The following is a 24624-nucleotide window of genomic DNA, read 5'->3' as shown; positions in this document are numbered from 1 at the left end:
TGCGTGTGTGTGTGTGTGTGTGTGTGTGTGTGTGTGTCTGTGTGTGTGTGTGTTACTAGGGATTGAACCCAGGGGCACCTTATTGATAAGTTATGCACCCAGTCCTACTTTACTTATTTTGAAACAGAGTTTGCTAAGTTGATGAGACCAGCCTCAAACTTTCATTCGTCCTGTCAATCTCCCCAAAACTTGGAATGTAGCCATGTGCCACCTCATCTTCCTTAAAAAGTAACTCTTCAATGCTCATTTCCTTGGCACAGTGCACCTCTCAGGCCTTCTTGTATAGGATGTCTGAGCGCCGTTCCATTCACGGCCAGCACTTTCCAGAAGTCTGCCATCACCGGGCGTGTGTGGCTGCTGCCCTGGTGACTGGACATCCTGATGGCCTGCTCTCCACCAGCACGCAGCCCTTCCTGCATGGGGAGCTCTGCAAGGAGGGGTCAGGGCTCCAGGGAGGCCTTGCAGGTCCTCGTCTGGTGCTGTTGAACTTGTGGCTATGGTCTGGAAGGGGAAGGCCTGCGATGGAGGTTCAGGGACTTTGAAGTGGCTGGATTAGGAGGATACCAAGTAGACCCCTGGTCAGGCCTTGGAATAGGTATCTGCCTGTAGGGGCCTAGGATGTGCCCTGGCATGGTCACATGAGAGTGGGCCCAGCGTCCTCGCTGAGTGCCCTCAGGTCATTGCCCCTGTAGCCTGGCCAGCTGGGCTCAAGATCCACCTGGCTGGCAGTCCTGCCTCCTCCGACATGGCACCCCACGTGGCTCTTCCCTGGGCAGCCTCCCGTCATCCCACCAGCCAGCAGTTCGCAGTGTGGAGGTGCCGTGCCCTGCTCCTGCAGAAGGGGCAGTGATTGTCAGGCGCCACAGGGAGTCTCTAGAGGCTGCTAAGCTGGCAGGGATGGGAGAAATAACATGATTAGATTTTTATCTTGAAAAGATCAGTCTGGCTGCGTGTCAAGAGCCAACTGGAAGCCAGCCAGAGCGAGGGTGGGGACACCTGCTGGGGGCCTGTGGTGCAGGCCAGGCCCAGTGGCGGCAGTGTGGGTCGGGGAGTAGGGCACGTCTGAGATATCTGGGCTTCTTGGAGTTGGGTGGTTTGGCTGGGGTGAGGAGAGAGAGGGTCAGGGTGATCGCTGGGGTTCTGGCCCCAGATCTGACAGCTGCTTTGCCCTTCACTGGGAAGACAGGCTGGGCCAGGGCTGTGCGCACCTGCTCAGCAGCATGCGTGCGCTGAGCACTCTCATGGTTCGCCTCCCTGTCCCTCCTGCTTTGGTCAGCATTCTCACCACTGCAAACAAAATGCCTGACGACTTAGAGGAATGCCACTTAGAGGAAGGAGGATGTAGTTGCTCACAGTTCTGGAGGTTTCAGTTTGGGTTAAGCCAGGTCATGTATGCAGAGCTCAGGGCATAGCAATGGGAGGCAGAATGAGAGAAAGAGAGAGGGAGAGGAAGAGAGGAGAGAAGAGAGAAAGAAAAGAGAGAGGGGAGAGAGGAGAGAGGGGGGAGAGAGGGGGAGAAAGAGAGGAGAAGGAAAAGAGAAGAGAGTGAGGAGAGAGAGAGAAGAGAGGGAAAAGAGGAGAGAGAGAGAGAAGAGAAGGAGGAGGGGGGAGAGAGGAGTGAGGGGGAGAGGAGAGAGAGGAGGAGAGAGGGGGAGAGAGAGGAGAGAGAGAGTACAATCCAAGCAATGGAATCTCATCTGATGAGAGCAGAGCCCTCTGAACATTTTGCATTGTCAATACGTCGGCTCTTCCAGGAGACATTCTACATGCAACCATAACATCGCCCAACTGTGGTGACAGCCTGGAAGTGAGGCCCAGAGAGGCCAAGTGCTGAGGTCTGCCTCTAAAGGCACCCCCAACTCTGTCCTGTCCAAGCCTGTGTCCTTGGGCTGAGACCAGGGCGGGGCACTCCTTCCCAGCTCTCAGGGATGGGACGCATGGGGGGGGGGGCTAGGGATGAAACCCAGGGCATTCTACCTCTGAACAACACCCCCAGCCCTTTGTATTTATTTATTTATTTATTTATTTATTTATTTATTTATTTATTTATTTATTTATTTATTTATGGTACTGGGGATGGAACCCAGAGGCATTCTACCTCCAAGCTACACTCCCTGCCCTATTTTTTATTCTTTATTTTGAAAAAGGGTCTCACTGAGTTGCAAAGGACCTAAGTATCTGAGGCTGTCTGCTAACCATGATCCTTCTGTCTCAGCCTCCCAAATGCAGGGATTACAAGCGTGCACCACCACGCCCAGCTTCCTTTTTAATTTTTTTTGTTTTGGAACAGGGTCTCACTAGATTACTATGAGTCTCACTACTTGCTGAGGCTGGCCTTGAACCTGTAAGCGTTTGTCTCAGCCTCCCTGTACTGGGGTTACAGGTGTGCCACCATGCCTGGCATTGGGACATCCATTTGCAAAGGAATTAATGGATTGAGACAGGAGAGGGCGTGGTGTGGAGGCCTTGGCTTCTGTCACTTCTGCTCTGAGTCAGGCCCAGAAGCAAGGTGTGGTTGTTTCATGCTCAGACACAGTACCAGGCTATAAGCTGTAGGAGGTGGCCAAGTCTGGAAGTCAGTGTCCTACGTGTCCAGGGCCATTCCACTCCAAGAAAGCCCATCTTGGCAGGAAGCAGGTGGCTTCCTGAGCCCAGGCCCCTCATCACTGAGGAGCCCGGTTTGAATCAAAGAAATCAGCTTGCCCTCTCACCTGTGCGAGCCTTTTTAGTACCAGCTACATGATTTTTGGTATGTGAACCTGGGAGCAGAGACTAGCCCATGGGGAAGGGCTCATCATTCTTTTATTGTCTGAGTTTAATAAGCAGTGACTATGTCTGAGTTGAGCCAGAGTGTGCCATCCTTTTGTGGCCCTTGTTCTCAGGAGTCCAGATCTCCCCTGCCAACCAGAGGCGTTACCAGTGCTTAAAGATGACCGAGACATGGCAGGAACCCACTGGGTTCCCAAGATGGCTGGGAGCTTGAAAACAGGTCTGTGCACACATGGGGGAGGACGAACCTTGTCACTCCACCTTACCTATCCCCTGAGACACCCCCAAAACTATGAGGTAGAGGGGACACTCAAGAAAGTCTTACTGCCACTGTCCCGACATGGGATGGAGTTGGAGGGGCTCTCTGTGCACCTGGCCAATTATAGCCCTTGTTGGCCTGTGGGGACCAGGCTGCACTGCACTCTCTGCTAAGGAAGATGGGGTTGCCACCCCAGCAGGGACAGGCCACAGGTATCTTCTCCTCACCTCCCACTTCAGACGAGCTGACCATCTACAATTTTTTAATGTGATACTGGGAACTGAACCCAGAGGCATTACACTTCCAAGTTTCACACCCAGCCCTATTTTTTTGTTTTGTTTTTCCTTGTTTTGAAACAGAGTCCCACTAGGTTGCTGAGAGTCTAAGTTGCTGAGGCTAGCCTTGAACCTGTGGTCCTCCTGTCTCAGCCTCCCAAGTGCTGGGGTTATAAGAGTGTGCTACATGCCTGGCTTTGCACAGCCACCTTTGATCCCACTCCCCTGGCTCTCTAAGAAGACTCTGCTCTCTTGCTCACTAGCTGTGTGACTCGAGCCATCTGTAACGTCTCGGAGCCTCCATTTCTCCATCTCTGTAATGGGCATCCTAACACCTTCCTCCTTCATGCTTTGTAGCCGGGGTCACTGTGCCTGGCACACATAATTGTGCAATAAATGGTAGGCAGTGGTGGTATGTTTCCACCTGATTTTCAAGACTCCTTTAGCAGCCTTGGAAGGAGCAGAGCACTCTGGGTGTTTTAGGACAAGTGTCAGCAAATCTCATATGCATATAAAGAATGCAGCAGGAAACCAGGCTTGATGCACACACCCAGTACTTAGGAGGCTGAGACAGGAGAGTAACAGGTTTAAAGCAAGCCTCAGCAACTAAGCAAACCCCTCACTGACTTAGCAAGAACCTGCTTCAAAATAAAAAAGGGGTGGGGGGAGGCTGGAGGTGTAGCTCAGAGGTAGACCGCCCCTGGTTTCAATTCCCAGTACTAGAATAAGAAGAATAGAACAGAATAGAACACAGCAGGAAGCCGTGGCTCCTCTGAGGGCCTCACCCATTTTACACACTGTGTGTATGTGTGTATTGCGACAGTAGGAATTAGCTAGGAGGACAGAGCCAGCTACTGTGGCCCCTCCTTCCTCTTACTTAAGGAGGAAAGACCTGCTTGTATCTGGGGGCTCATCTTGGCTGAGTGGGGTCCTGCACTAGAAGTAGAAGGATTGACGATGGGAGGGATAGAGAGGCAGTTCAGGCCTGTTTTATGGGCGAAGTATCTGCGGTGGGAGAGTTTGAGAATCTCTCCATGGGACAGAAGGGCTGGGTTCAGGGCTAACATCAGGGCATTGGGTCATTTCTATAGGACACATCAACAGCCACCCAGATGCCCGTGCTTTTCCTTCTACAGAGTTGTTTACGGCCAGGGATGGAAGCTTAGGGTTCAAGGAGACAGGCTGCCAGTCCCTCCAGCCTGGCAGTGACCCCACATCCAGGACTGGCACAGAGGGGCCACCCTCCCACACACCTCAAGCAGCCATGGCAGTGTGAGGACAAGGCAACCACAGGAAGAGCACCCCGGGCACCGCCCCAGAGGTGCTGGGCCACCGCAGACCCCAAGCTGGAGGGCCCTGTGATGACAGGCCTGAGAAGGGCTTTGCTGCCAGCCCAAGGGGCTGTGAATTTGGAACCAATTCCATTGTATTTGAGGAAATTGAAGAGAAGTGACATTTCTTGCACCTGAGCCTTGCACGGTAGCCAACCTGTACCCTACCCATGTGTCACAGCCTCCCTCGAATTGCCTCCCTCCCCTCCTCCCCAGCCTCAGCCATCCAATCGGCTTCTGACACACACTTTGGGAAGCAAAGTCGGTGACATTTCCCTCCCCACGGAGAGATGTGCTCCTTCCTCAGCTGGCAGCCTGCAGAAGGCTGAGCCACCAATCCAGCCTTGCCTTAGCAGCGGTGGAGAGCCCCACCCCTGCAGGAATCGAGGCACTAGGGCCCTGAGGAGCAGCCTGCAGCCAGGGGTTGGGGAAACCGGCTCAGCCTCAACAAACCCACCTCTGCCTCCGGCTTGCTTACCCATGCTTTCTCACCACTGCATGCTGCTGAGCCTCCAGGAAAAGCAAAATGTGTATTTAGAAGTTACGAGCTTAAACGTATCTGTAGAAGGAAAAACCCGGGCATCTGGGTGGCTGTTTATGCATCCCACAGAAATGACCCAATGGCTCCAGGCCGGCCCTGAACCCAGCCCTGCCTTGCCATGGGCAGATTCTCAAACTCATCCGCACCTCAGATACTTTGCCTGAAAAACAGTCCTGACCCTTGTGTGATAGGGGTCCTGGGATTGCTCAGTGAGGGGCCTTGGCATAAGGTATGCACTCCAGCTGCTCCCGCTCTTCTGACCTGTCAGGTGCCTGTGCCAGTGTTTTGCATGGTCATATACAAATGAGCAATTTCTCTGCTGGGTGATGTGCCTTCCTGCCCACGTGCCTAGGTAGCAACAACACTATGTGAAGGCCACACCATGTTCTGCTGTATTTACCTGGATCTTCTCCTAGTACTGGGTGCTTGGGTTACTTCCAGTTCTTTGCTGCAGACGATGATGTAGCTGTGAATCTCAGCACACTTTTTTTTTATGTGGTCCAAACAGAACAAGATTATGGGGATGGGATCTATAGCACGAGGATCTGTGGCTGGTATGTGTCCCGTGCTCCCAGAGCCAACCCAGGTTTCTAGGTGATCTGTGCCTCTTGAGCCATCATCCTTCAGCACGAGAGGCAAAAGCCATCCCCTGGGAAAACACCACAGTATTCCTTGGTTAAAGGTGTTGAAGTATTGACGTTCCTATGCCCTCTCTCTTTTGTAGAAAGTCTGCACCAAGTGTGGGATCGAGGCCTCCCCTGGCCAGAAGCGGCCCCTGTGGCTCTGTAAGATCTGCAGTGAGCAGAGAGAGGTAGGCGGGTCAGCAGCAGGCATGCAGGGCCGGGCACCTCAGCATATAGCTGTTTGCTGGCAGGGGCCTCTCTGGAGGGCACTGTCTGGGGATGTCCAGGGGAGAGGGACACCCCTCTGACTTGCCTATCTCCCCCCTGCAGAGGTGGAAATGGGCTCGGCTCTAAGCCCACCTGTGGGGTCTGTGGTTCCCGCGGGAAGCACCCACTCTGGACTGCAAGTGCAAGTGGTGTTTGGAGGCACCTGCTATGGTAGTAATCAGAGTGGCTGCCCTGGGTCGAATGCTGGCTAAGCGCTTAGCATCACACCAAGTTCCTGCCAGCTATTAATTCGCTTCCTCCGTATGTGACTGTGGGTACAGTTCTCATCCCCTTTTCCTGGCAGAGGAACAGAGAAGCAGAGGCTAAGTGACTTAGAGACATATTTGGCGTGGGGCCAAGGTGGCTGCTGTAATACTGCCACCCCTAGAGTCCCTTTTGGGGCTAGGGTTCTGTCATCCCAGTGATGACCCTATTATAGGGGAGGAAACAGTCCTAACCCCAAATCTGGGCACTCCTCATTGCACCAAGAGTAGAATATAGCCAGGCATGGTATCTTGTAATCCCAGCATTCAGGAGGCTGAGACAGGAGGATAGCAGTTTGGGGACAGCCTCAGCTACTTAGTGAGGCCCTTTGCAATCAGTGAGACCCTGTTTCCAAATGAAGAATAAAAGATAAGGCTGGGGGTGTAGGTCAGAGGTAGGATGCCCCTGGGTTCCATCCCCAGTACTTAAAAAGAAAAAAGTAGAATGAAGCCCAAACAAAGGAGGACACGACAGGGGTGTTATGGGGAGCGCCATGAGGAGGCCACAGAGCAGGGACAGAAGGAGCCTAGCAGAGGGAGCGTGCCACTGGCTTAGCAGTTAAGGATTTATCTTGTTATTTATCTTGCTGGGCACTTGGTATGTGCTTCTCATCTGAGGATACATAAAATGTTTTCAGTTCTGGGAAATTCTCAGCCATAACATCCTCTTCTGCCATTCTGCCTCTCTTCTTCTGGAAATCATATATTTTAAAACCTCTCAGTCCATCCTCGACAGCCCATTGCTCCCTGCTTGTTAAGTGGTGTCACAGCTCCGCCATCAGGCTCTGGGCCCCTGAGGCAGAGCCAGCCAGGAATCTGGGTTGGTGGTGAGCTGCTTGTCCATGAGGATGATGGGATTATTCCCAAGGAGCAGGAGCCACTGCCTGGCTTCTGCTGAGCCCACTTCTTATCTGTGCTCCAGTCTTGCTGCAGAGCCCTACTGTTCCCAGCCCCCACCCCTAGGTGGGAACCCCCCTAACAACCCTGTTTTTAGTGACTTGGCTCTGGTCCCCCATCTGCCATAGGACACATTAAGTCCCTATATCCTGGATAAACAATCTCCCAGATGCTTCCACCTGTTTCTAGACCCAGCTCTGCATATAGGGCCTTTTAGCTCCTGAAAATGGTAAGTATTTCAAGTTTCTGATTCATTGAGAAATAGAGCTTGGTTTTAAGCACATGTAAGTTTACTTGTCATTTTAAAAATATTTCCACCTTACCCGGGCGTGGTGGCACACACTTGTAATCCCCGTGCTTGGGAGGCGGAGACAGGAGGATCACGCAGGTTCGAAGCCAGCCCTCGCTGGCTTAATAGACCCTGTTTCCAAATTTTAAAAAGTATAAAATAGGTCTAGGAGTATAGCCTGGAGGAGAAGTGTTTCCAGGAACCCCAGTACCACCAAAAAAAAAAAAAAAAAAAATTCCAACTGCCAGGCATGGTAGTGTACACCTGTAATTCCTAGTACTTGGGAGGCTGAGACAAAAGAATTGTAGATTCCAGCCCAGCATGTGTAATTTAGCGAGACCCTGTTTCAAAATAAAATGGCTGGGGGAGCCAGGATGACGGCACATGCCTGTAAACCCAGTTTTGAGAGGCCAGGAGGGTCACAGGTTTAAGGTCAGTCGCAGCAGCTCAGCGAGACCCTCAGCAACCGGCAAGGACCTGCTTCACAATCAGAAGGTGAGGGTGAGCGCGAGTGTGCCCGCACGCGCGGTCCTCAGTAGTCTCCCTGCCTCACAATCAGAAGGTGAGGGTGAGCGCGAGTGTGCCCGCACGCGCGGTCCTCAGTAGTCTCCTCCCCGCAAGAAGGAAATCTCCACCTGTCATTGCAGTATGTTTGGAATTGAGAAGGCAGAGGGCAGAGCCTTCTTTGTGAACTAGCATTTGGTCTTTCCTAGGGGTCCCTGATTCCTCACCCCCAAATGGCAAAGATTGTGCCCACTTTATAAAGTTGCCCCAAGAATTGAGCAAGATCATTAAAGTGAGCTGGCTGTGGTGGTGCATGCATGTAATCTCAGTATTTGGGAGGCTCTTTTAGGCTAAAACAGGAGGATCACAGGTTCAAAGCCAGCTTCAGCAACTTCAGGCTATCAGCAACTTAGCAAGACCCTTTTTCCAAATAAAAAATAAAAACCGGGTTGAAGGTGTAGAATGTTCCTGGGTTTAATCCCTAGCACAGCTCCCCCAAAAAAAGATCATTAAAGTATACAAAATGTCCATTACTCCAAGAATATTATAGGCTTTCCTTCCCCCAAGCCAGAAAGTCCCCTTTGAACTAGAGATCTTCCAGCCTTCAAGAGACCCCTTTTAGATGCTGATATCTAATATCCATGGGGAACAAATTCCTTACAGCTTGATCTTGTGGGGAGGGTCTTCCCAAGATGGAGTGGTGGTCACAGGTAAGCTGTGGGAGATCAGAGGTCAAGGAGCCACCAAGGAAATTAAAGCAAAGAGAAGGAAAGATTGATTTTGCAAACGTTACCACTTAGTGAAGGCTGCCGAGGGCACTGCCCTATCCAGCCTCATCACCAGTCACCTCCACACTCCTTAATAGTCCTGACCTCCCACCAGCCAGAAGGGCCCCCTCCAGCCTGTCCTAATCTCCAGAGCGCTCTAGTGCCCAGAAAAGTCCAAAATAGCTTAGGATGAATTTTCTTATCTTTCCTAAGGCGAAGAATATGAGGTTGTACATTATGCTATCAGTTTGTCCTTGAATTTTTAGAAGCCAGCACTACTTGGCAAGATCAAGAATGTTCCCCCGCAGCACCAGGCATCCCATGGACGCTCGTGGGCGTGGGCATGGGTGGGCTGTGAGCGTGCGTGGCCCAGTCTGTAGGTGCCGTACCTACCTAGGCGTGGGAGTTCTCTGTCTGCTTGGAGTGGGAGAGGAACAGGGTAATTGGTTTCTTAATGCTTTCTTTTTCCCCTTGGAAAAATACCTAATCATACCAAAGACAAAACTTGATAAAAAAAAAAAAAAGGCATCATTTAAAATGTTAGATTTTAAGCACCATGTCAAGTTAGTTCTGAGACGGTAATATGAATCTGGAGTTCTGTCCCACACCCAAAGCCAAATCCTGATGGGAGAACTTGGGTTTCCTGATGGGACTCCTGCAGTGCTCGCCAAGCACTCTTATCTTCCTTCGCTTTGGAGCCTCACGTCCGTCTTCTCTCACTATAATTGGAAGCAGTTTTTCTGGAGTGTGTCGAATGCTGGTTAATGTTCCTGGGACCGTCAGCTTGGTGCTGCTGCCTGTTTTTGTGCACTTGGAAGGTACCGCAGTATGCAGGGGCCTCAGCTCCTCTGCCCTAGAGGAGTTTGCTGGTGAATGCATTTATTCATCACATTTGACACATATTTATTGAGCATCTTTTGTGTGCTAGGCAAAATAGCTCTTCTAATGAGAAAGAGAGAACGGAAACACAGTTGAGTAAGTTCTGCAACCTCATAGATGGAGATAAATATGTGAGGCAAAGGGAGAAGGGGTGCCGAGGTCAGTGCCGATTTATCTGGGGCCACGGGCTGGGAAAGGCTCACTGATAACATGCCATCTGAGCAGAGGTTGGAAGCATGCTGTGTGGGTGTGGGGAGGGAGAGCATTGTAAGTAGCAGGTGTGGCAAGCTCACAGGCCTGCAGGAGGTATGCTGGGAGTGTGTGTGCAAGGAGATGAAGCGGACCGCCCAACATCGCAACATGGGGTGGGGAGAGGCCAGCGATGGTGGTTGACCGTAATGTCCCTGGGAGACCATTGTAAGCACTTTAACTTCTATCCTCAGTGAAATGAGGAGCCTTTGAAGGGTCTCCAGTAGAGGAGTGACATGATCCGACCTCCGCTTTTGAAGGGTACTCTGGCTGCTGTGTTGAGAATAAATTGTAGGCTATAATGTCAGAGCCAGTAGCATAATATTTCTCAGATATCTTAAGTCCTTATCTGTTGCCACCTTTAGAAATGTTCATCAAAAACTATACATTTGTTGGGCATGGTGGCACACGCTTATAATCCCAGTACTTGGGGGGCTAAGACAGGAGGATCACATGTTCGTGTCTAGCTTTAGCAATTTAGTGAGGCCCCCTGCAATTTAATGAGATCCTTTTTCCAAGTAAAAGAATAAAATAGATCTGGGGGTATAGCTCAGAGGTAGAATGCCCCTGGGTTTCATCCCCAGTAACCCCCCACCACCCGTAAAAAAATACTGGGATTACAGGTAAGTACCACTGTGCTTGAATTATTATTATTATTTTTTTTTTTTGGTGGTACTGGAGTGTTCCTGGAAGCCCTTCTACCTCTAGGATACACTCCCAGAACTATTTTATACTTTTTATTTGGAAACAGGATCTCTTAAGCCAGCAAGGCTGGCTTCGAACCTGCGAGATCCTCCTGTCTCCACCTCCATCTCCCAAGTGCAGGGATTATAAGCGTGAGCAACCATGCCCGGCTTATTCTTTATTTTGAAACAGGCTCTCACTGAGTTGCAAAGGCCCCTCACTAAGTAGTTGAGGCTGTCTACGAACTGTGATCCTCCTGTCTCAGCCTCCCAAATGGTGATATTACAAGCGTGGGCCACCATGCCCAGTTTCCCTGTTTTCTTATAGACCCTGGAGTGTTTGTTTGTTTGCAATACTGGGAATTGATCTCAGAGGCATTCTACCTCTGAGCTATAACCCTAGCCCTACTTTTTATTCTTCATTTTGAAACAAGGTCCCACGAAGTTGCAGAGGGCCTCACTGTCTCTGCCTCCCAAGTACTAGAATTACAAGCATGCATCACCATGCCCAGTGAAGTTATTGTTTTTATACATCTGGAAATTAGCTGGTGTATAATTTGATGCAATTTTTTAAAAATAAGGGCACATAGATGGTATGTTCTCTGACTCCTATGCTATGTGATAATTGTTGCCTTTTTACAAAAAAAGACGGCTTGACTCATAATACAATTAATTGATCATAATCTTTCCCACTCACATGCCTGTAGACTTTTATCCCTTTGTCTACTAGCCACATGAAGGAAAGAGTCACCATCAGGGAGTGTTGGCAAATGCATTTGTTAGAATTGGTACCCAGGGAATGAGGGATAATGGCAAAGCTGTGAAAGAGACAAGAGATAAGGGGAGGTTAATTAATTAATTAATTAAAAGACTGAGAGAAGGAAGAGAACCCACGTTGAATAGACAGGCAAACAGGATCTTTGGGAAAAAATACAGGCCAGTTTGAAAGAGCATTAAAGTAGTAATTTTCCTTTATAAAGATGAAAAATATTACTAATGAGTTGTAAGAGCGCTACTTCAGTCACTTCCTAGAGCGGTGAACACTGCGCTGCATTGGTAGTCACAGATGTTTCCTTATCATTTGCTTCTTCTGGTTTTTTTTTGTTTTTGTTTTTGTTTTTTGTACTAAGGATTGAACTGAGTCACTCACCTCTAAGCTACACCACCAGTCCTTCTTATTTTTTATTTTGAAACAGAATCTCACCAAGTTGCTGAGGTTTTCATTCAGTGGCTGAGGCTGGTCTTGAAGCTACAATCCTCCTGTCTCAGCTTCCCAAGTACTGGGACTATAGGTGTGCACTGCCATGCCTGGTTTATGGATTATTTTTTTCTTTTGATTCCCGGTTGATGCTCTCAACTACCTTGCCCCTGATTTCCTCTATCCTAACTGCAGATGATTCTTTTGTGATCATTCCAAACTTACCTACATACCCACTTGCCTTTTTAAAATGAGCTGCAAATGCCGGCATTCCATCTCCCAACTCCAGACACGTCCCTCTGTGCCCATCTCCATTCCCTCGGTGGCCTGGCATGCACTCAGTGACTTGCCCGGTTCCCTTGCTGGCAAATTAATAAGCTCTGACACACATGCAAGATTTAAAACAAGAAAAGGAAGGAAGCACCGCTGAGTGGGAGGGCTAAATAGCGCATCCCTCATGCAGGAGGCCAGGGAAGCCGTCAGCAGTTCAAGGAGACAGCTTTAGAAGGACAAACAGAGGGTGTCCGTGAAGTTACAGCCCGGAGAGAGAGAAGGCAGGAGAGGGTTAGCGCCTACCTGAGGTAGCTTTAAAGGTCAAAGCAGAAGCCAGGCGTGGCGGCACACACGTGTAATCCCAGCATTCGGGAGGCTGAGACAGGAGGATCCTGGTTCAAGGACAGCCTCAGCTACTTAGTGAGGCTCTTTGCAACTCAGTGAGACCCTGTTTCAAAATAAAGAATCAAAAGTAGAGCTGGGGGTGTAGCTCGGAGGTCGAATGCCCTGGGTTCCACCCCCAGGACTGCAAAAATAAATAATAAGTAAAGGTCAAAGCAGACATATGTGAGACCCTCACAGCCAGGCTTTATGCTTTCGCTGCCCCACCTCCACCCCCACCTCTTTTTATGGCACAAGGGATTGAACCCAGGGGCATTCTACCTGGAAGCTACAATACCAGCCCTTTTTACTTTTTGTTTTTGAAGCAGGGTCTCCCTAGATTGTTGAGAGTCTAAGTTGCTGAGGCTAGCCTCAAACCTGAGATCCTCTTGTCTCAGCCTCCCAAGCACTGGGATTATAGGCATGTACCATCATATCTGGTTTTGATTTCCCTCTAAATATCCTGCTGGATTTGGGGGGGGGGATTAAAATTTTTGTTTGGATATGCCAGGGCCGTTTTCATCGATTTTTTTTTTCTTTTTGGTCTAAAACAAATATACAGTATTTGGATAATTGACCCAGGAAGGCTTCTCAATTGTGTTTTTATTTATTTATTTATTTATTTATTTATTTATTTTTGGTGCTGGTGATTGAACCCACAGACATTCTACCTCCAAGCTACCTACCCCCCCCCCCGATTTTATTTTGAAATGGTCTCACCAAGTTACAGAGGACTTCACTTAGTTGCTGAGGCTGGCGGTGTACCTGTGATCCTCCTGTCTCAGCTTCCCAAGTCCTGGGATTGTAGGCATGCACCATCATGTCTGGCTTGTTTATTTTTTTGTTCCCAGTGATTCCAATTTCTTCTGGGAATGTTGGATTCCATGCTCTGTCTTCTGCAGTTGTTTCCTTCCAAGTCCTTTTTTTTTTTTTTTTTTTTTTTTTTTGGTGGTACTGGCGGTAGAACCCAGAGGCCTTCTACCTCTGGGCTATACCCTCAGACCTATTTTCTACTTTTATTTGGAAACAGGGTCTCCCTAAGTTGCTGAGAGCCTCACTCAGTAGCTGAGGCTGCCTTCGAACCTGTGCGATCCTCCTGTCTCAGCCTCCCAAGCGTAGGAATTACAGGCGTGCACCACCACGCCCGGCTTCCAAGTCCTTTTAACGCCTTTCTTTTTCCCTTGTATTCTGGGAAATCTCAAAGTTTTTCTTCCAGGTCACTTTCTATGTTCATCTGTGTAAGTCACCTAAACAAAGAAGTGTTCAGCCTGGCACAGGGGCACACACCTCTAATCCCAGTAATTTGGGAGGCTTAGGCAGGAGGATTTTGAAACCAGCCTGTGCAACTTAGCCAGATCCCATTTCAAAATAGAAAATAAAAAGGCCAGGGTTTAGATCAGTGATAGAATCCTTTCTAGCAAATACAGAGACCCTGGGGTCCATCCCCAGTACCTCAAAAGAAAAAAGTCTCCAAAATCATTTGTGTACAATTCAAAGAATTAAAACAGATGTCTAGTAACTGCCACCTGAACCAAGAAACTGATCATTATCATTCCTATATTTGAATATGATAGAAATGAGATGGAACCATGTGCATATTTCTGTGCATAACTTCCTTATTCAACACTATGGCTTTGAAGCCTAGTGTGGTGACACAAGTCTGGAATCCCAGGACTTGGGAGGCTGAGAATTGCAGTTTTTGCAACTTAGTAACTTCGAAATAAAAAATAAGAAGGGCTGGGTGTGTAGCTCCAAGGCATAATGTCCCTGGGTTTAACCCTCAGGGGAAAAAAGAAAAAAGAAAAATTGACTTTGCAATTCGCCCAGTTGCTACACGCTGCTGTAGCCCTTCCTATCAGCGCCCTCCATGGATCCACCCACCTGCCCATCCATCTACCACTGATCGTTTTGGTGGCAGCTCATTTGCTGTTGGGCTTGATTCTCCCGGAATGCGCCCATGTCCCAGAGGACGTGGAGGAGGGTCCCCCGCATTTACACCTGGGGGCGTCTCTGGGGCCATGACATGCTCACGTCCAACTTCACTAGGTAATTCCCGCTGTTTCTGCAGTGGCTGTGCCAGGTCTCCCTCCAGCGGTGCCGGGCGGGCTTGGTTTCCGCTCTCTCCCCTGGCTCCCTTGCTGTGTCACCGGCTTTCTTCTGTTTTTTTACTTGGGACTAAACCCAAGGGCCTTCTCTCTCCCAGCTACACCCCCCAGCCCCCCCCCCTTTTTAATTTGGAAACAGGATCTCACAAGGTTGCTAAAAGCGTCACTGAGTTGCCAAGACTGGCTTCAAACCTGTGATCCTCCTGTCTCAGCCTCCCAAGTACAAGGATTATAGGTGTGTACCACCACGCATGGCTTTATTTTTTATTTTGAAACTGGCTCTCAACAAGTTGCTAAGGGCCTAACTTGCTGAGGCTGGCCTCAAACCTGTGATCCTCCTGTCTCAGCCTCCCAAGTGTGCACCACTGCCTCTGGGTCTTCATCTTTCTAAGCCACGGATTGTCTGATGGTACCTAAAACCTGACAGGCACGTTCAGAGATGCTAAACATCTTGAGGTTCGTGCCCTTATCTGAGTGTCCTGAGTGGTACGAGCCCTCCTTTCCACGCTGCTTTCCCAGGCCCAGGCTTTCTTCCTGTTCATCCAGCTTCTGGTGCGGCAAGTGCAGCCAACCAAGCTTGACCCAGAAGCCCTGGGCAGGAAGACTTCTCACACGCCTGCCCCCACCCGGGATTTCACCTGTGACGCTCTGCCCTAAAGAGGCGGCACCTTTGGCTCTCCTGTGACCTGGCCCGCGAGGGCTTTTGGAAGTGGGGAGGACCTGAGGGACTGTGGGCCTGTTTGTGCCAGCTTATATCTTTCTCTGTCCACTCTCCCACACCCAGCCTGCTATAAGGAAATCCACCTTCCCACGTGCTGCTCTGGTTGGCAGCCTGACTGTGTCTGGGAGTCACATCTCCTGGGGATGGTGGCCAGGCTTGAGGAAGGAGGGCAGCCCCTGTGTGGCAGCTCAGACCTATCCCCTGTGCCCTGGCAGGCATGGCACTCTGCCTGTTGGTGGGAGCCAGGCTGCAGGCTCACAGTCACACCCCTCTCACGCAGGTAATTTTAGTTTCTTTTTTCACAGGTATGTTAGTTGGGGTTGAAAAGGACTACACTGGGGGCTTCTCAACATGAGATGTTCTCAGCCGGGCATGGGGGCACACCCCTGTAATCCCAGTACTTGGGAGGCTGAGATAGAAGGATCTCAGGTCAAAGCCAACCTCAGCAACTTAGTGAGGCCCTCTCTATTTAGACTCTGTTTCAAAATACAAAATAAAATAGGGCTAGGGGTGTAGCTTGGAGGTAAAATGCCCCTAGCACAAAATAAATAAATATATAAATAAACATGAGATATTGCAAAACAGAAACTCATTTCATTTATTGCTTAGCCTTTCTTTTCTATCAATTAAAAAACAACAACAACTAAATGACTCACTCAAGGTTGTACTGTAATCAGTGGAAAAGTTAATTGGAATCGAGATTTCCCAGGATTCTAGAAACCATTCCTCCAGCCTCTGACAGGCACCAGTTGCCGCCAGAAGGCTTCTGAGGAGGCAGTTATCTGAGAGGGATGAGCTAGAGAGGGTGATGAGCAACTTGTAAGTAACTGAAAGCTGATTAACACAGTTAGGCCTTCTTCTCCGCCCAGCCTTTGTTTCGTGTTCCCAGTTCCCTGCCGCCTTTTATCACTCAGAGGCCAGTGGCAGCCAACACGGACTGTGTTCCCAGTGGTGTTTTGCATATAATGGTGCTCAGGAAATGTTTGTTGATTGAAAGAGAAATTTTCAAAGAAATGTCATTGCTCTGATCACGTTAGAACCCTTTTCCAGCAAGGTGTTTTTGATTTCTGGGGAGGCTTATCACAGGCGATCCTGGCCGGGGCCCCTGGTGCCCACTGAGCCTGGGTTCCCTCCTCACAGCACCTCTCCTGCCTGTTGATTGACTCAAAGAGAAATTTGTGAAGAAGGAAAATGGTGTCTCCGGTGATCTTGAAATCACCTCCAACCTTCCCAGGCCTGCAGAGGGTTAGGAGAGCTGGTCCCACTCGTCAGTGGGAGCCGGCTGTGCCAGCCAAGCCTGGCACCCTGGACACCTGCTGAAGCCGCCACCCGCTTCTCCACGCTGCTTCTCTCATGGTCCCACTATTTCTTGCAGTTTAGATTTTTGCTACAAACAGCTTTGCCAGAGGCCCCTCCACACCCGTGAGCGCGCCCGCGAGTGGGCGGCTGGCACCAGGCGGGCGGCTGCTGAGCACCCTGCCATCTGTGCTGGCTCACTCAGAGCTGCCGTCACAGCGTCCCTGGGGGACCCGGATGGTCACACTTCCTCAGCCTGTCAATTGCCGCCCACAGCACATGGCTCTGCCCAGCAGACCCGCTCCCAGAGTGCCTCCTAACCTCGCAAAGGCACAGGAGGAGGCTCCGGAGCCCACCAGCCCAGAGCAGTCTACCTTAGCGGGGACGCCTACAGTGGGCCAAAATCAATTCTGCGCCCTTCCCTGCCCCTTGTGTGGGTGCCTACCTGAGCACACCTGTAATCCCAGTACTTAGGAGGCCAAGACAAGAGGATTGCAGGTTTGAGGCCAGCCTTAGAACTCAGCAAGACCCTGTTTCAAAATAAAATAGAGATGTAGGTAGCATAGCTCAGAGGTAGAATGCCCCTGAGTTCAATCACCAGCAATAAATAAATAAATAAATAGGCAGGATGGGGGTGGGGGTGACACAGAGGTAGAACACTCATGGTCTCGATCACTAACACCAAAAAATAAAAAATAAAACAGGGCTGGGTATGTAACTCAGAGGTAGACTGCTCCTAGGTTCAACCACTAGCACCACTGAATAAGTGAATAAATAAATATTCCTGCCTTGAACTTATGTTGTAGCAGAGGCCAGGGATAGAGCGTAAGAAACAGAAAATAAACCGTGAACAGACTAATAAATAAACACATTATCAAATCTGGTGGCTGCTGAGTGGGAAAGGGAAGGCGTGGGTGTGAAAGGGCCAAGGTGCCAGGAGCGGCCGGGTGGGAGGGAGTCTTCGTGCTCGAGTAGACGCAGCTGCCGTATACCCGTAGGGATGGCCACCGTACAGGAGCAGGAAGGACCAGCACTGGCGAGCGTAGGGAAGTTGGAACCCAAGCGCTGTTGGCGGGTTGTGAAATGCTGCAACCACTGTGGACCTCTATATGGTGGTTCCTCAAAAAATCAAATTGAGGTGGGTATGGCGGCACCTGCCTATAAGTACTTGGGAGACTGAGACAGGAGGATCACAAGTTCAAGTCCAGCCTTAGCTATTTAGCAAGACCCTGCTTCAAAATAAAATAAATAAAAGGTCTGGGCATGTAGTTCAGAGGTAGAAGTCCCAGTACAAAAAAATAAAATAAATAGAACTATGCTATTACCCAGTATTTCTATCCCAGGTATATACGCAGGTGAATTGAAAGCAGAGAAGACTCAAGCAGAAATTTGCACAACCATGTTCACAGCAACACTCTCCACAGTAGCCAAAACATGGAGGCAGCCCAAGTGTCTGTCGTCAGACAAACGGATAAACAAAGTGTGGTATATGCATAATACTGCTCATCTTATGTAGCCGCAGAAAGGGATGCACTTCTGACGCATGCTGCAGTATGGATGGACCCTGAAGACGCTGCGCTGAGCAGAGCCAGCCAGCCATAAAAGGACAAGCACCTGTAACAACACCTAGGCAGTCCCTCCGATCCAGAGACAGAGTAGAGGGTGGTTGCCAGAGGCCGGAACAGGAGGAATGGGGAGGGAGCAGGGGTATTTGTTGTTGCTTTGATCACTGCAGATTGAACCCGAGGGCATTCAACCACTGAACTATACACCCAGCCTTTTAATTTTTTGTTTTGAGACAGGGTCTCGTTAAATTGTCCAAGCTGGCCTTAAACTTGTGATCCTTCTTCCTCTGGAGTCAAACTGCAAGCAGCACATACTTTTTGGTGTGTGTGGGGAAGGGGGTTGAACCCAGAGCCATTCTACTTCTGAAACAGAGTCTGGCTAAGTTACTGAGGCTGGCCTCAAACCTGTCATCCTCCTGCCTCAGCCTCCCAAGCACTGGGATTGCAGCTGTGTTGGAGGTGTTATTTCATGGGGACAGAATTTTGCTTTGGGAAGACGGAGAAGCTCGGCTGGTGGACGATGGCAGTGGCTGCGGGACCACGTGAATGCATTCAGTGCGCTGAACATGGTTAGCCTGGCAAATACTCTGTGCTATATATTTTACCACAGTTAAGGGACAAAAAGATTAGCCAGAGTGAACCTCTTTGAGAAGGTTTCATTTCAGCAAAACATTAAAGCAGGCCTAGCATGGAGGCCAGTGGCTGTCTGGGAAAGAGCAATCCGGGAGGGAAGGCACCCTAATGCCCAGCGTGTCCACTTCTGGGTGCTGGGCCCTGGGCTTCCCTGAGGCCAGTCCTGGGGAGTGGCTCAGAAGGCTTTTGGGGGTTGACATGACCCTTAGGAAGCATCTCATTAATAGCTTCTAGTGTCTGTCTCCGTCACCCCACCTGGGGTCCCCCAGTCATTCTGCCACTCCAGGCATTCTCAGAGCTTGGTGTTGGGAGCCAAAGAGTCTTTGGGACCCATCTTGACCACACTGCGGTGCAGGGCACCTCTCTGTTCCCATGGGGTAGCCAATGTGCCATGTCCTGGTGCGATTTTTTCCCCCTGCTGCCACTGGAAAAGGGAGGGATTTGAGAAGCCAAGGAGGAAGCATCTGAATTTGATCTTTTTCTTGCACTAATTTGAGTAAAAATTTCTGATTATTATTATTATTTTATAGAACTGGGGATTGAACCCAGGGGTATTCTCCCTCCAAGCTACATCTCCAGCTCTTAATTTTTATTCCTTTTTAAAAATGTTTTTGAACTTATTTATTTTTGTGGTACTGGGGGTAGAACCCAGGGCCTTTTCTACCTCCAGGCTATACTCCAAGATCTATTTTATACTTTATTTGGAAACAGGGTCTCACTAATTTGCTGAGAGCCTCACTCAGTAGCTGAGGCTGGCTTTGAACCTGTGCTATTCTCCTGTCTCAGCCTCCCAAGTGCTGGGATTACAAGCCTGCGCCACCACACCTGGCTTTAATTTTTATTCTTTATTTTGAAATAGGATCTCACTAAGTTGTGGAGGACCTCACTAAGTTGCTGAAGCTGATGCAAACCTGCAGTCTTCCTGTCTCAGCCTCCCAAGTGCTGGGATTACAAGCGTGCACCACCATGCCTGGCTCTATCTGATTTTCCTACCCATCTCTTTAAATGTCACATGAAGCCGGGCGTGGTGGCGCACGCTTGTAATCCCCGCGCTTGGGAGGCAGAGACAGGAGGATCGCGCAGGTTCGAAGCCAGACGTGCACACTGGCTTAGGAGACCCTGTTTCCAAATAAAAATGTAAAAATAGGTCTGGGAGTGTAGCCCGGAGGTAGAAGGGCTTCCAGGAACCCCAGTACCACCAATAAATAAATAAATGTCACATGACCTTGGCTGGCACGGACATGCCCTCCCCCAGCCAACAATCTGACAGATGGACCTGGGGATGGAGGGAAGTATTTATTAAGCTGCTAGGTGGTGCTGAGCCCTGTAACAGCACACCCATCCTCTCTCCCATGCACATCCTACTGAGCTACCAGAGCATTCTCCTGATGAAAAGGGAGATGGGAAGAACTGGCCTTTGCTGAGACCCTCCTTCAGGCTGGGCATGATGCTCTGGGACATGGGTATCAACATCCCCATTTTCCAGCTAAAGAAAAGCTCTGGGGCATTAAGTGGCGAGTTCAAAGTGGTCTTCCAGGACATGAGGACCTGTGATGTGATCCGGGGATGGCCAACAGGCCCCTTCCACTAGGCCAGCCTCCTCCTCCAGATCTCTACCAAGCCAGGGAGCCTGTCCTCGGCAGTCAACCCTCAGACCTCCTGCTCCAGAGGGCTGCAGGTTGTGGGAAGGACAGATGAATGGAGGTGGCCCTTCTGCCTCATCTTCCCTGATTGCCTCCCTCTCTCTCTTTCTCTCTCCCTCCCTCCCTCCCTCCCCCTCTGTCTCTCTCTGTCCCTGTCTTTCTTCTCTTTGCCCTGACTTTGTAAATGTTACATCGCAGATCCAGCCAAGCGCCTGCAACTATGCCCAGCCAGGCCCTGACCCTGCTGTAACTCTCTACATCTCCAAAGCTTGCTTTGGGTTTCAGGACCTGGTCAACTGTCTGACTCTTGAACTTTGCCTGCTTCTCCCAACACTGCATTGACTTGAGGCCAGTGCCATGGTCATGGGCCCGCTCCCAGAACTCCCTGTCTGCAAAAGTAATCATAAAGAGCCGTGGGTGGTGGTGCACAATTGTAATCCCAGTACTTAAAAGACTGAGACAGGAGGATAGCAAGTTCAAGGCCAGCCTCAGCATGTAGCCAGACTCTGACCAACCTAGTGAGACCCTGTTTCAAAATAAAAAATATAGGGCTGGGATAGAGGTAGAAAGCCTTTGGGTTCAAGCCTCAGTGCAAGGAAGGAAAGGAGGAAGGAAGGAAGGAAGGAAGGAAGGAAGGAAGGAAGATCCCAGAGGCTCTGCGGTAGGAGTCTTGGCTGGTGCAAACCCTGATGCACCTGGCACCTGTGGGCTGCTCCTGAGCATCATCTCCTCTGCATGCCCTTCCACCCAGCGAGTGGAGCACACACGTGCTCCCAGGAAACATGCCAAGAATACCTGTTACAGCATTTCTTGTAACAGCAAAACATATGGAAACTACCCAAATGTCTTTTTTTTTTTTTTTTTTTTTTTTTTGTACTAGGGACTGAACCCAAGGGCATGCATTCTACCTCAAGTTACACTCCAGCCCTCTTTTATTTTTATTTTGAAATCGGGTCTTACTAAGATGGTAAGGCTAACCTTGAACTTGCATTCCTCCTGTTTCAGCCTCCCAAGTACTAGGATTACAGGGGTATTCCAGGGCACCTAGCCCAAATGTCCTTTTACAATAGAATAGATGGAGAAACAGTGAAAATTCTATACAGCAGTAAAGACAGAAGTACAGCTGAGCCAACAGAGGATGAACCAGAAATACAGTAAGCAGAAAATAGCAAGCCAACAAAGAAAAATGACTCAAAATATGACATTCGAGAGCAGATAATGACAAATACTTATTTAATTTAGAAATGCATACATGTGGTTATTTTTTTCAACTGGAAAGAAAAGAGATTGACTAACACAAAATTCCAGATGCTTGGTACCTCTGGAAGGGAGAGCAGGATTATGGGGCTTCTCAGATCTGGTAATATTTGGTTTCTTGATGAGTTTACAAGTGTTTACTTGAATGGATTCTTTGAAATGTGCTATGTACAAAACATACTTTTTTTAAAAGCTTTTTTAAAATTGATTTGCTTTTTGTTTTGTTTTTTCCTGGTTGCTGGGAATTGAACCCAGGGGCATTCTACCTCTGAGTTAGACCCTCAGCCCTATTTTAAAACAGGGTGTCAGCTGAGCGTGGTGGTGCACGCTTGTTATCCCAGTACTTGGGAGGCTGAGACAGGAGGATAGAAGGTTCATGGACAGCCTCAGCTACTTAAGTGAGGCCCTCCACAACTTAGTGAGACTCTGTTTCAAAGTAAAGAATAAAAAATAGGGCTGGACGTGTACCTTGGAGGTAGAATGCCCCTGGGTTCAACCCCCAGTACCACAGAAGGAAGGAAGGAAGGAAGGAAGGAAGGAAGGAAGGAAGGAAGGAAGGAAGGAAGGAAGGAAAATAGGGTCTCACTAAGTTGCTGAGGCTGGCCTTGAACCTGTAGTCTTCTTGTTTCAGCCTCCCAAATACTGGGATTACAGGATTGTGCCATCCTGTCCAACAAAATATATTTTTGTATGTATGCTAGATTGTTCAGACTCATACCCAGAGATATCACTAAAATCTGACAAAATAATAAGCTCAAATCAATCATCTGAAGGAAAACTGAAGGGCCTCCAGAAGGAGGGAGAAAGTTAAAGAGCTGACAAGACAAGGGAGCACTGACTGCGGAGGAGAGAGAGGACCATGCCGCCTCAGAACTAGAGATTTTCCTCAGTACTTGGCAGCTGAGACAGGAGGATCACAGGCTCAAGACCAATCTTAGCAACTTAGTAATACCTCAGCAATTTAGCAAGACTGTTTTCAAAATAAAATATAAAAAAGTCTGTGGGTGTAACTCAGAGATTAAAATGCCCCTAAATTCAATCCCTAGTACAGAAAGAAAGAAAGAAAGAGAGGGAAAAAAAGAAAGGAAAGGAAAAGGAAATAATTGCAAGTTTTCCTAAGAGGGAACAAGATGGATTGACAGTGAAGCGATAACCAGATGCTTAATTAAGGAGCATGTCTTTACATGAAGACCCCTCCCCCTCCCTGCCCACAGGTCTGCCCATGTGGTCAGCCCAGCAATGGTTTCACATTGGCTTGGGAACACATTTCTGAGACTGTGTTTAAACACAGGCATATTTGTTGTTCTGGGAATTGAATCAAAACCATGAGGCTCCTCTGAAAAGACCTGGCGCAGAATAATTGGCCTGTCCAATTTTCTGCTTCCAGACCCTATTTATTTCCTGTGTGCAGCCCACTCCATCTGGGGACCGAGCTTGGCGTCCCCGCCAAACCCCGCCATCACAGGTCCTCTTAGACCTGTGTGGGAACAGTGCTCAATATTGGAATTCAAAAGGATTTCGTGCTGCTTTCGAATTAAGAGTAAGGGGAGGCTTTTGCAAAATGTTGACAGTGCAAAGTAATTAAGGCCAGTGGCTGAGAGCATCCTCTGCCTCCCTAGAGTTGCTGGATTTGCAAGAGGTTCAGGACAAAGGGAGGAAACAGGCAGGGAGACAAGGGTCCCAAGCCAGACATGGTGGCACATACATAATCCCACTACTTGGGAGGCTGAGACAGGGGGATCACAGGTTCAAGGACAGCCTCAGCAATGAAGCAAGACCCTTAGCAACCTAGTGAGACCCTGTTTCAATACAAAAAAATAAAAAGGTCTGTGAGCGTAGCCCAGAGGTAGAATTTCCCTGGTTCCAATCCCCAGTACCCTCCCCCACACACAGAAGATGAGGGTCTCTGCCCTCAGTGGCTCCGGGGGCCATTCCATACTCCAGATAAAGCAGGAGATGCTAAGGCTGGGGGCACACATAGGACACAGACCTGGTAGGTGGGCTCCAAGAGGGGGCAAGACCAGATACATGCTAAACCCGACAGGAGAGCCTCGGGTGGCAGGACAAGACCACGCGCTCAGCTACTAGGCTAGCTGCCCTTCCTGGACTTCGGCAGGGACACCGCTCTGACATTTGGTTTTGTTTCCTTAGCTTGATAAAATTTTTCCTTTCCTTTTTTTTTTTTTTTTTTTTTTGGTATTGGACATTAAACCCAGGGGCTTCTACCACTGAGCTACAACTTCCCAGCCCTTTCCTTTCATTTCATTTCTTCTTTTTGAAACAAGGTCTCACTAAGTTGCTGAAGCTGTCTTCAAACCTGTGATCCTCCTGTCTCAGCCTCCCAGTTACTGGGATTGCAAGCATGTACCATCACACCAGGCCCTAGCTCAGTCTTGACACATAGGAGGTGGTTTATAAATGTTTCTTGTGTATGGTACTGGGGATTGAACCCAGGGACATTCTACTCTGAGTAATACCCCCACCCCTATTTTATTTTTTTATTTTTATTTTATTTTATTTATTTTACAGTACTGGGGATGGAACCCAGCCCGATTTTTTGTCTTTTTATTTTTTTGAAACAGGGTCTCACTGAGTTGCAAAGGCCTCACTAAGTAGCTGAGGCTGTCCGCGAACTGCGAACCTCCCATCTCCACCTCCCGAATGCGGGGATTACAAGCATGCACCACTATGGCCGGCTTTATTTTTATTTTGAAGCAGGGTTTCACAAGGTTGATGAGAGTCTAACTATTTGCTGAGGCTGTTCTTGAACCTGAGATCTGCTCAGCCTCCCAAATACTGGTATTACAGGCATGCGCCACCATATCTGACTCCATAAATGGTATTTGAATGAATTAATACCCGCAAGCTCCCTATTCAGAAGTTGTGAGTGTCATCTTAAGAGAGTGGGGAAAGATGGTTACTCTCAGCTTAATTCCTACCAAAAGAAAAAGACAAC

General features: G+C 49.1%; 1 protein-coding gene across 1 annotated transcript in view; it reads left to right on the top strand.

The window, feature by feature from the left end:
* The window catches only part of RPH3AL (rabphilin 3A like (without C2 domains)), a gene marked incomplete at both ends in the record, with an annotated part of 89313 nt that overhangs the window by 24235 nt on the left and 40454 nt on the right, over positions 1–24624 (top strand). The window contains one exon of the mRNA XM_080713991.1: positions 5900–5986. Coding sequence (XP_080570117.1) covers positions 5900–5986 — 87 coding nt within the window. The remainder of the gene's footprint in view (positions 1–5899; positions 5987–24624) is intronic.

Source organism: Muscardinus avellanarius (assembly GCF_963383645.1).
Source record: "Muscardinus avellanarius genome assembly, chromosome: 16".
Classification (NCBI taxonomy): Eukaryota; Metazoa; Chordata; class Mammalia; order Rodentia; family Gliridae; genus Muscardinus; species Muscardinus avellanarius.
Note: the sequence above shows the minus strand (reverse complement) of the source record. Positions and strands in the feature narration are given on the sequence as shown.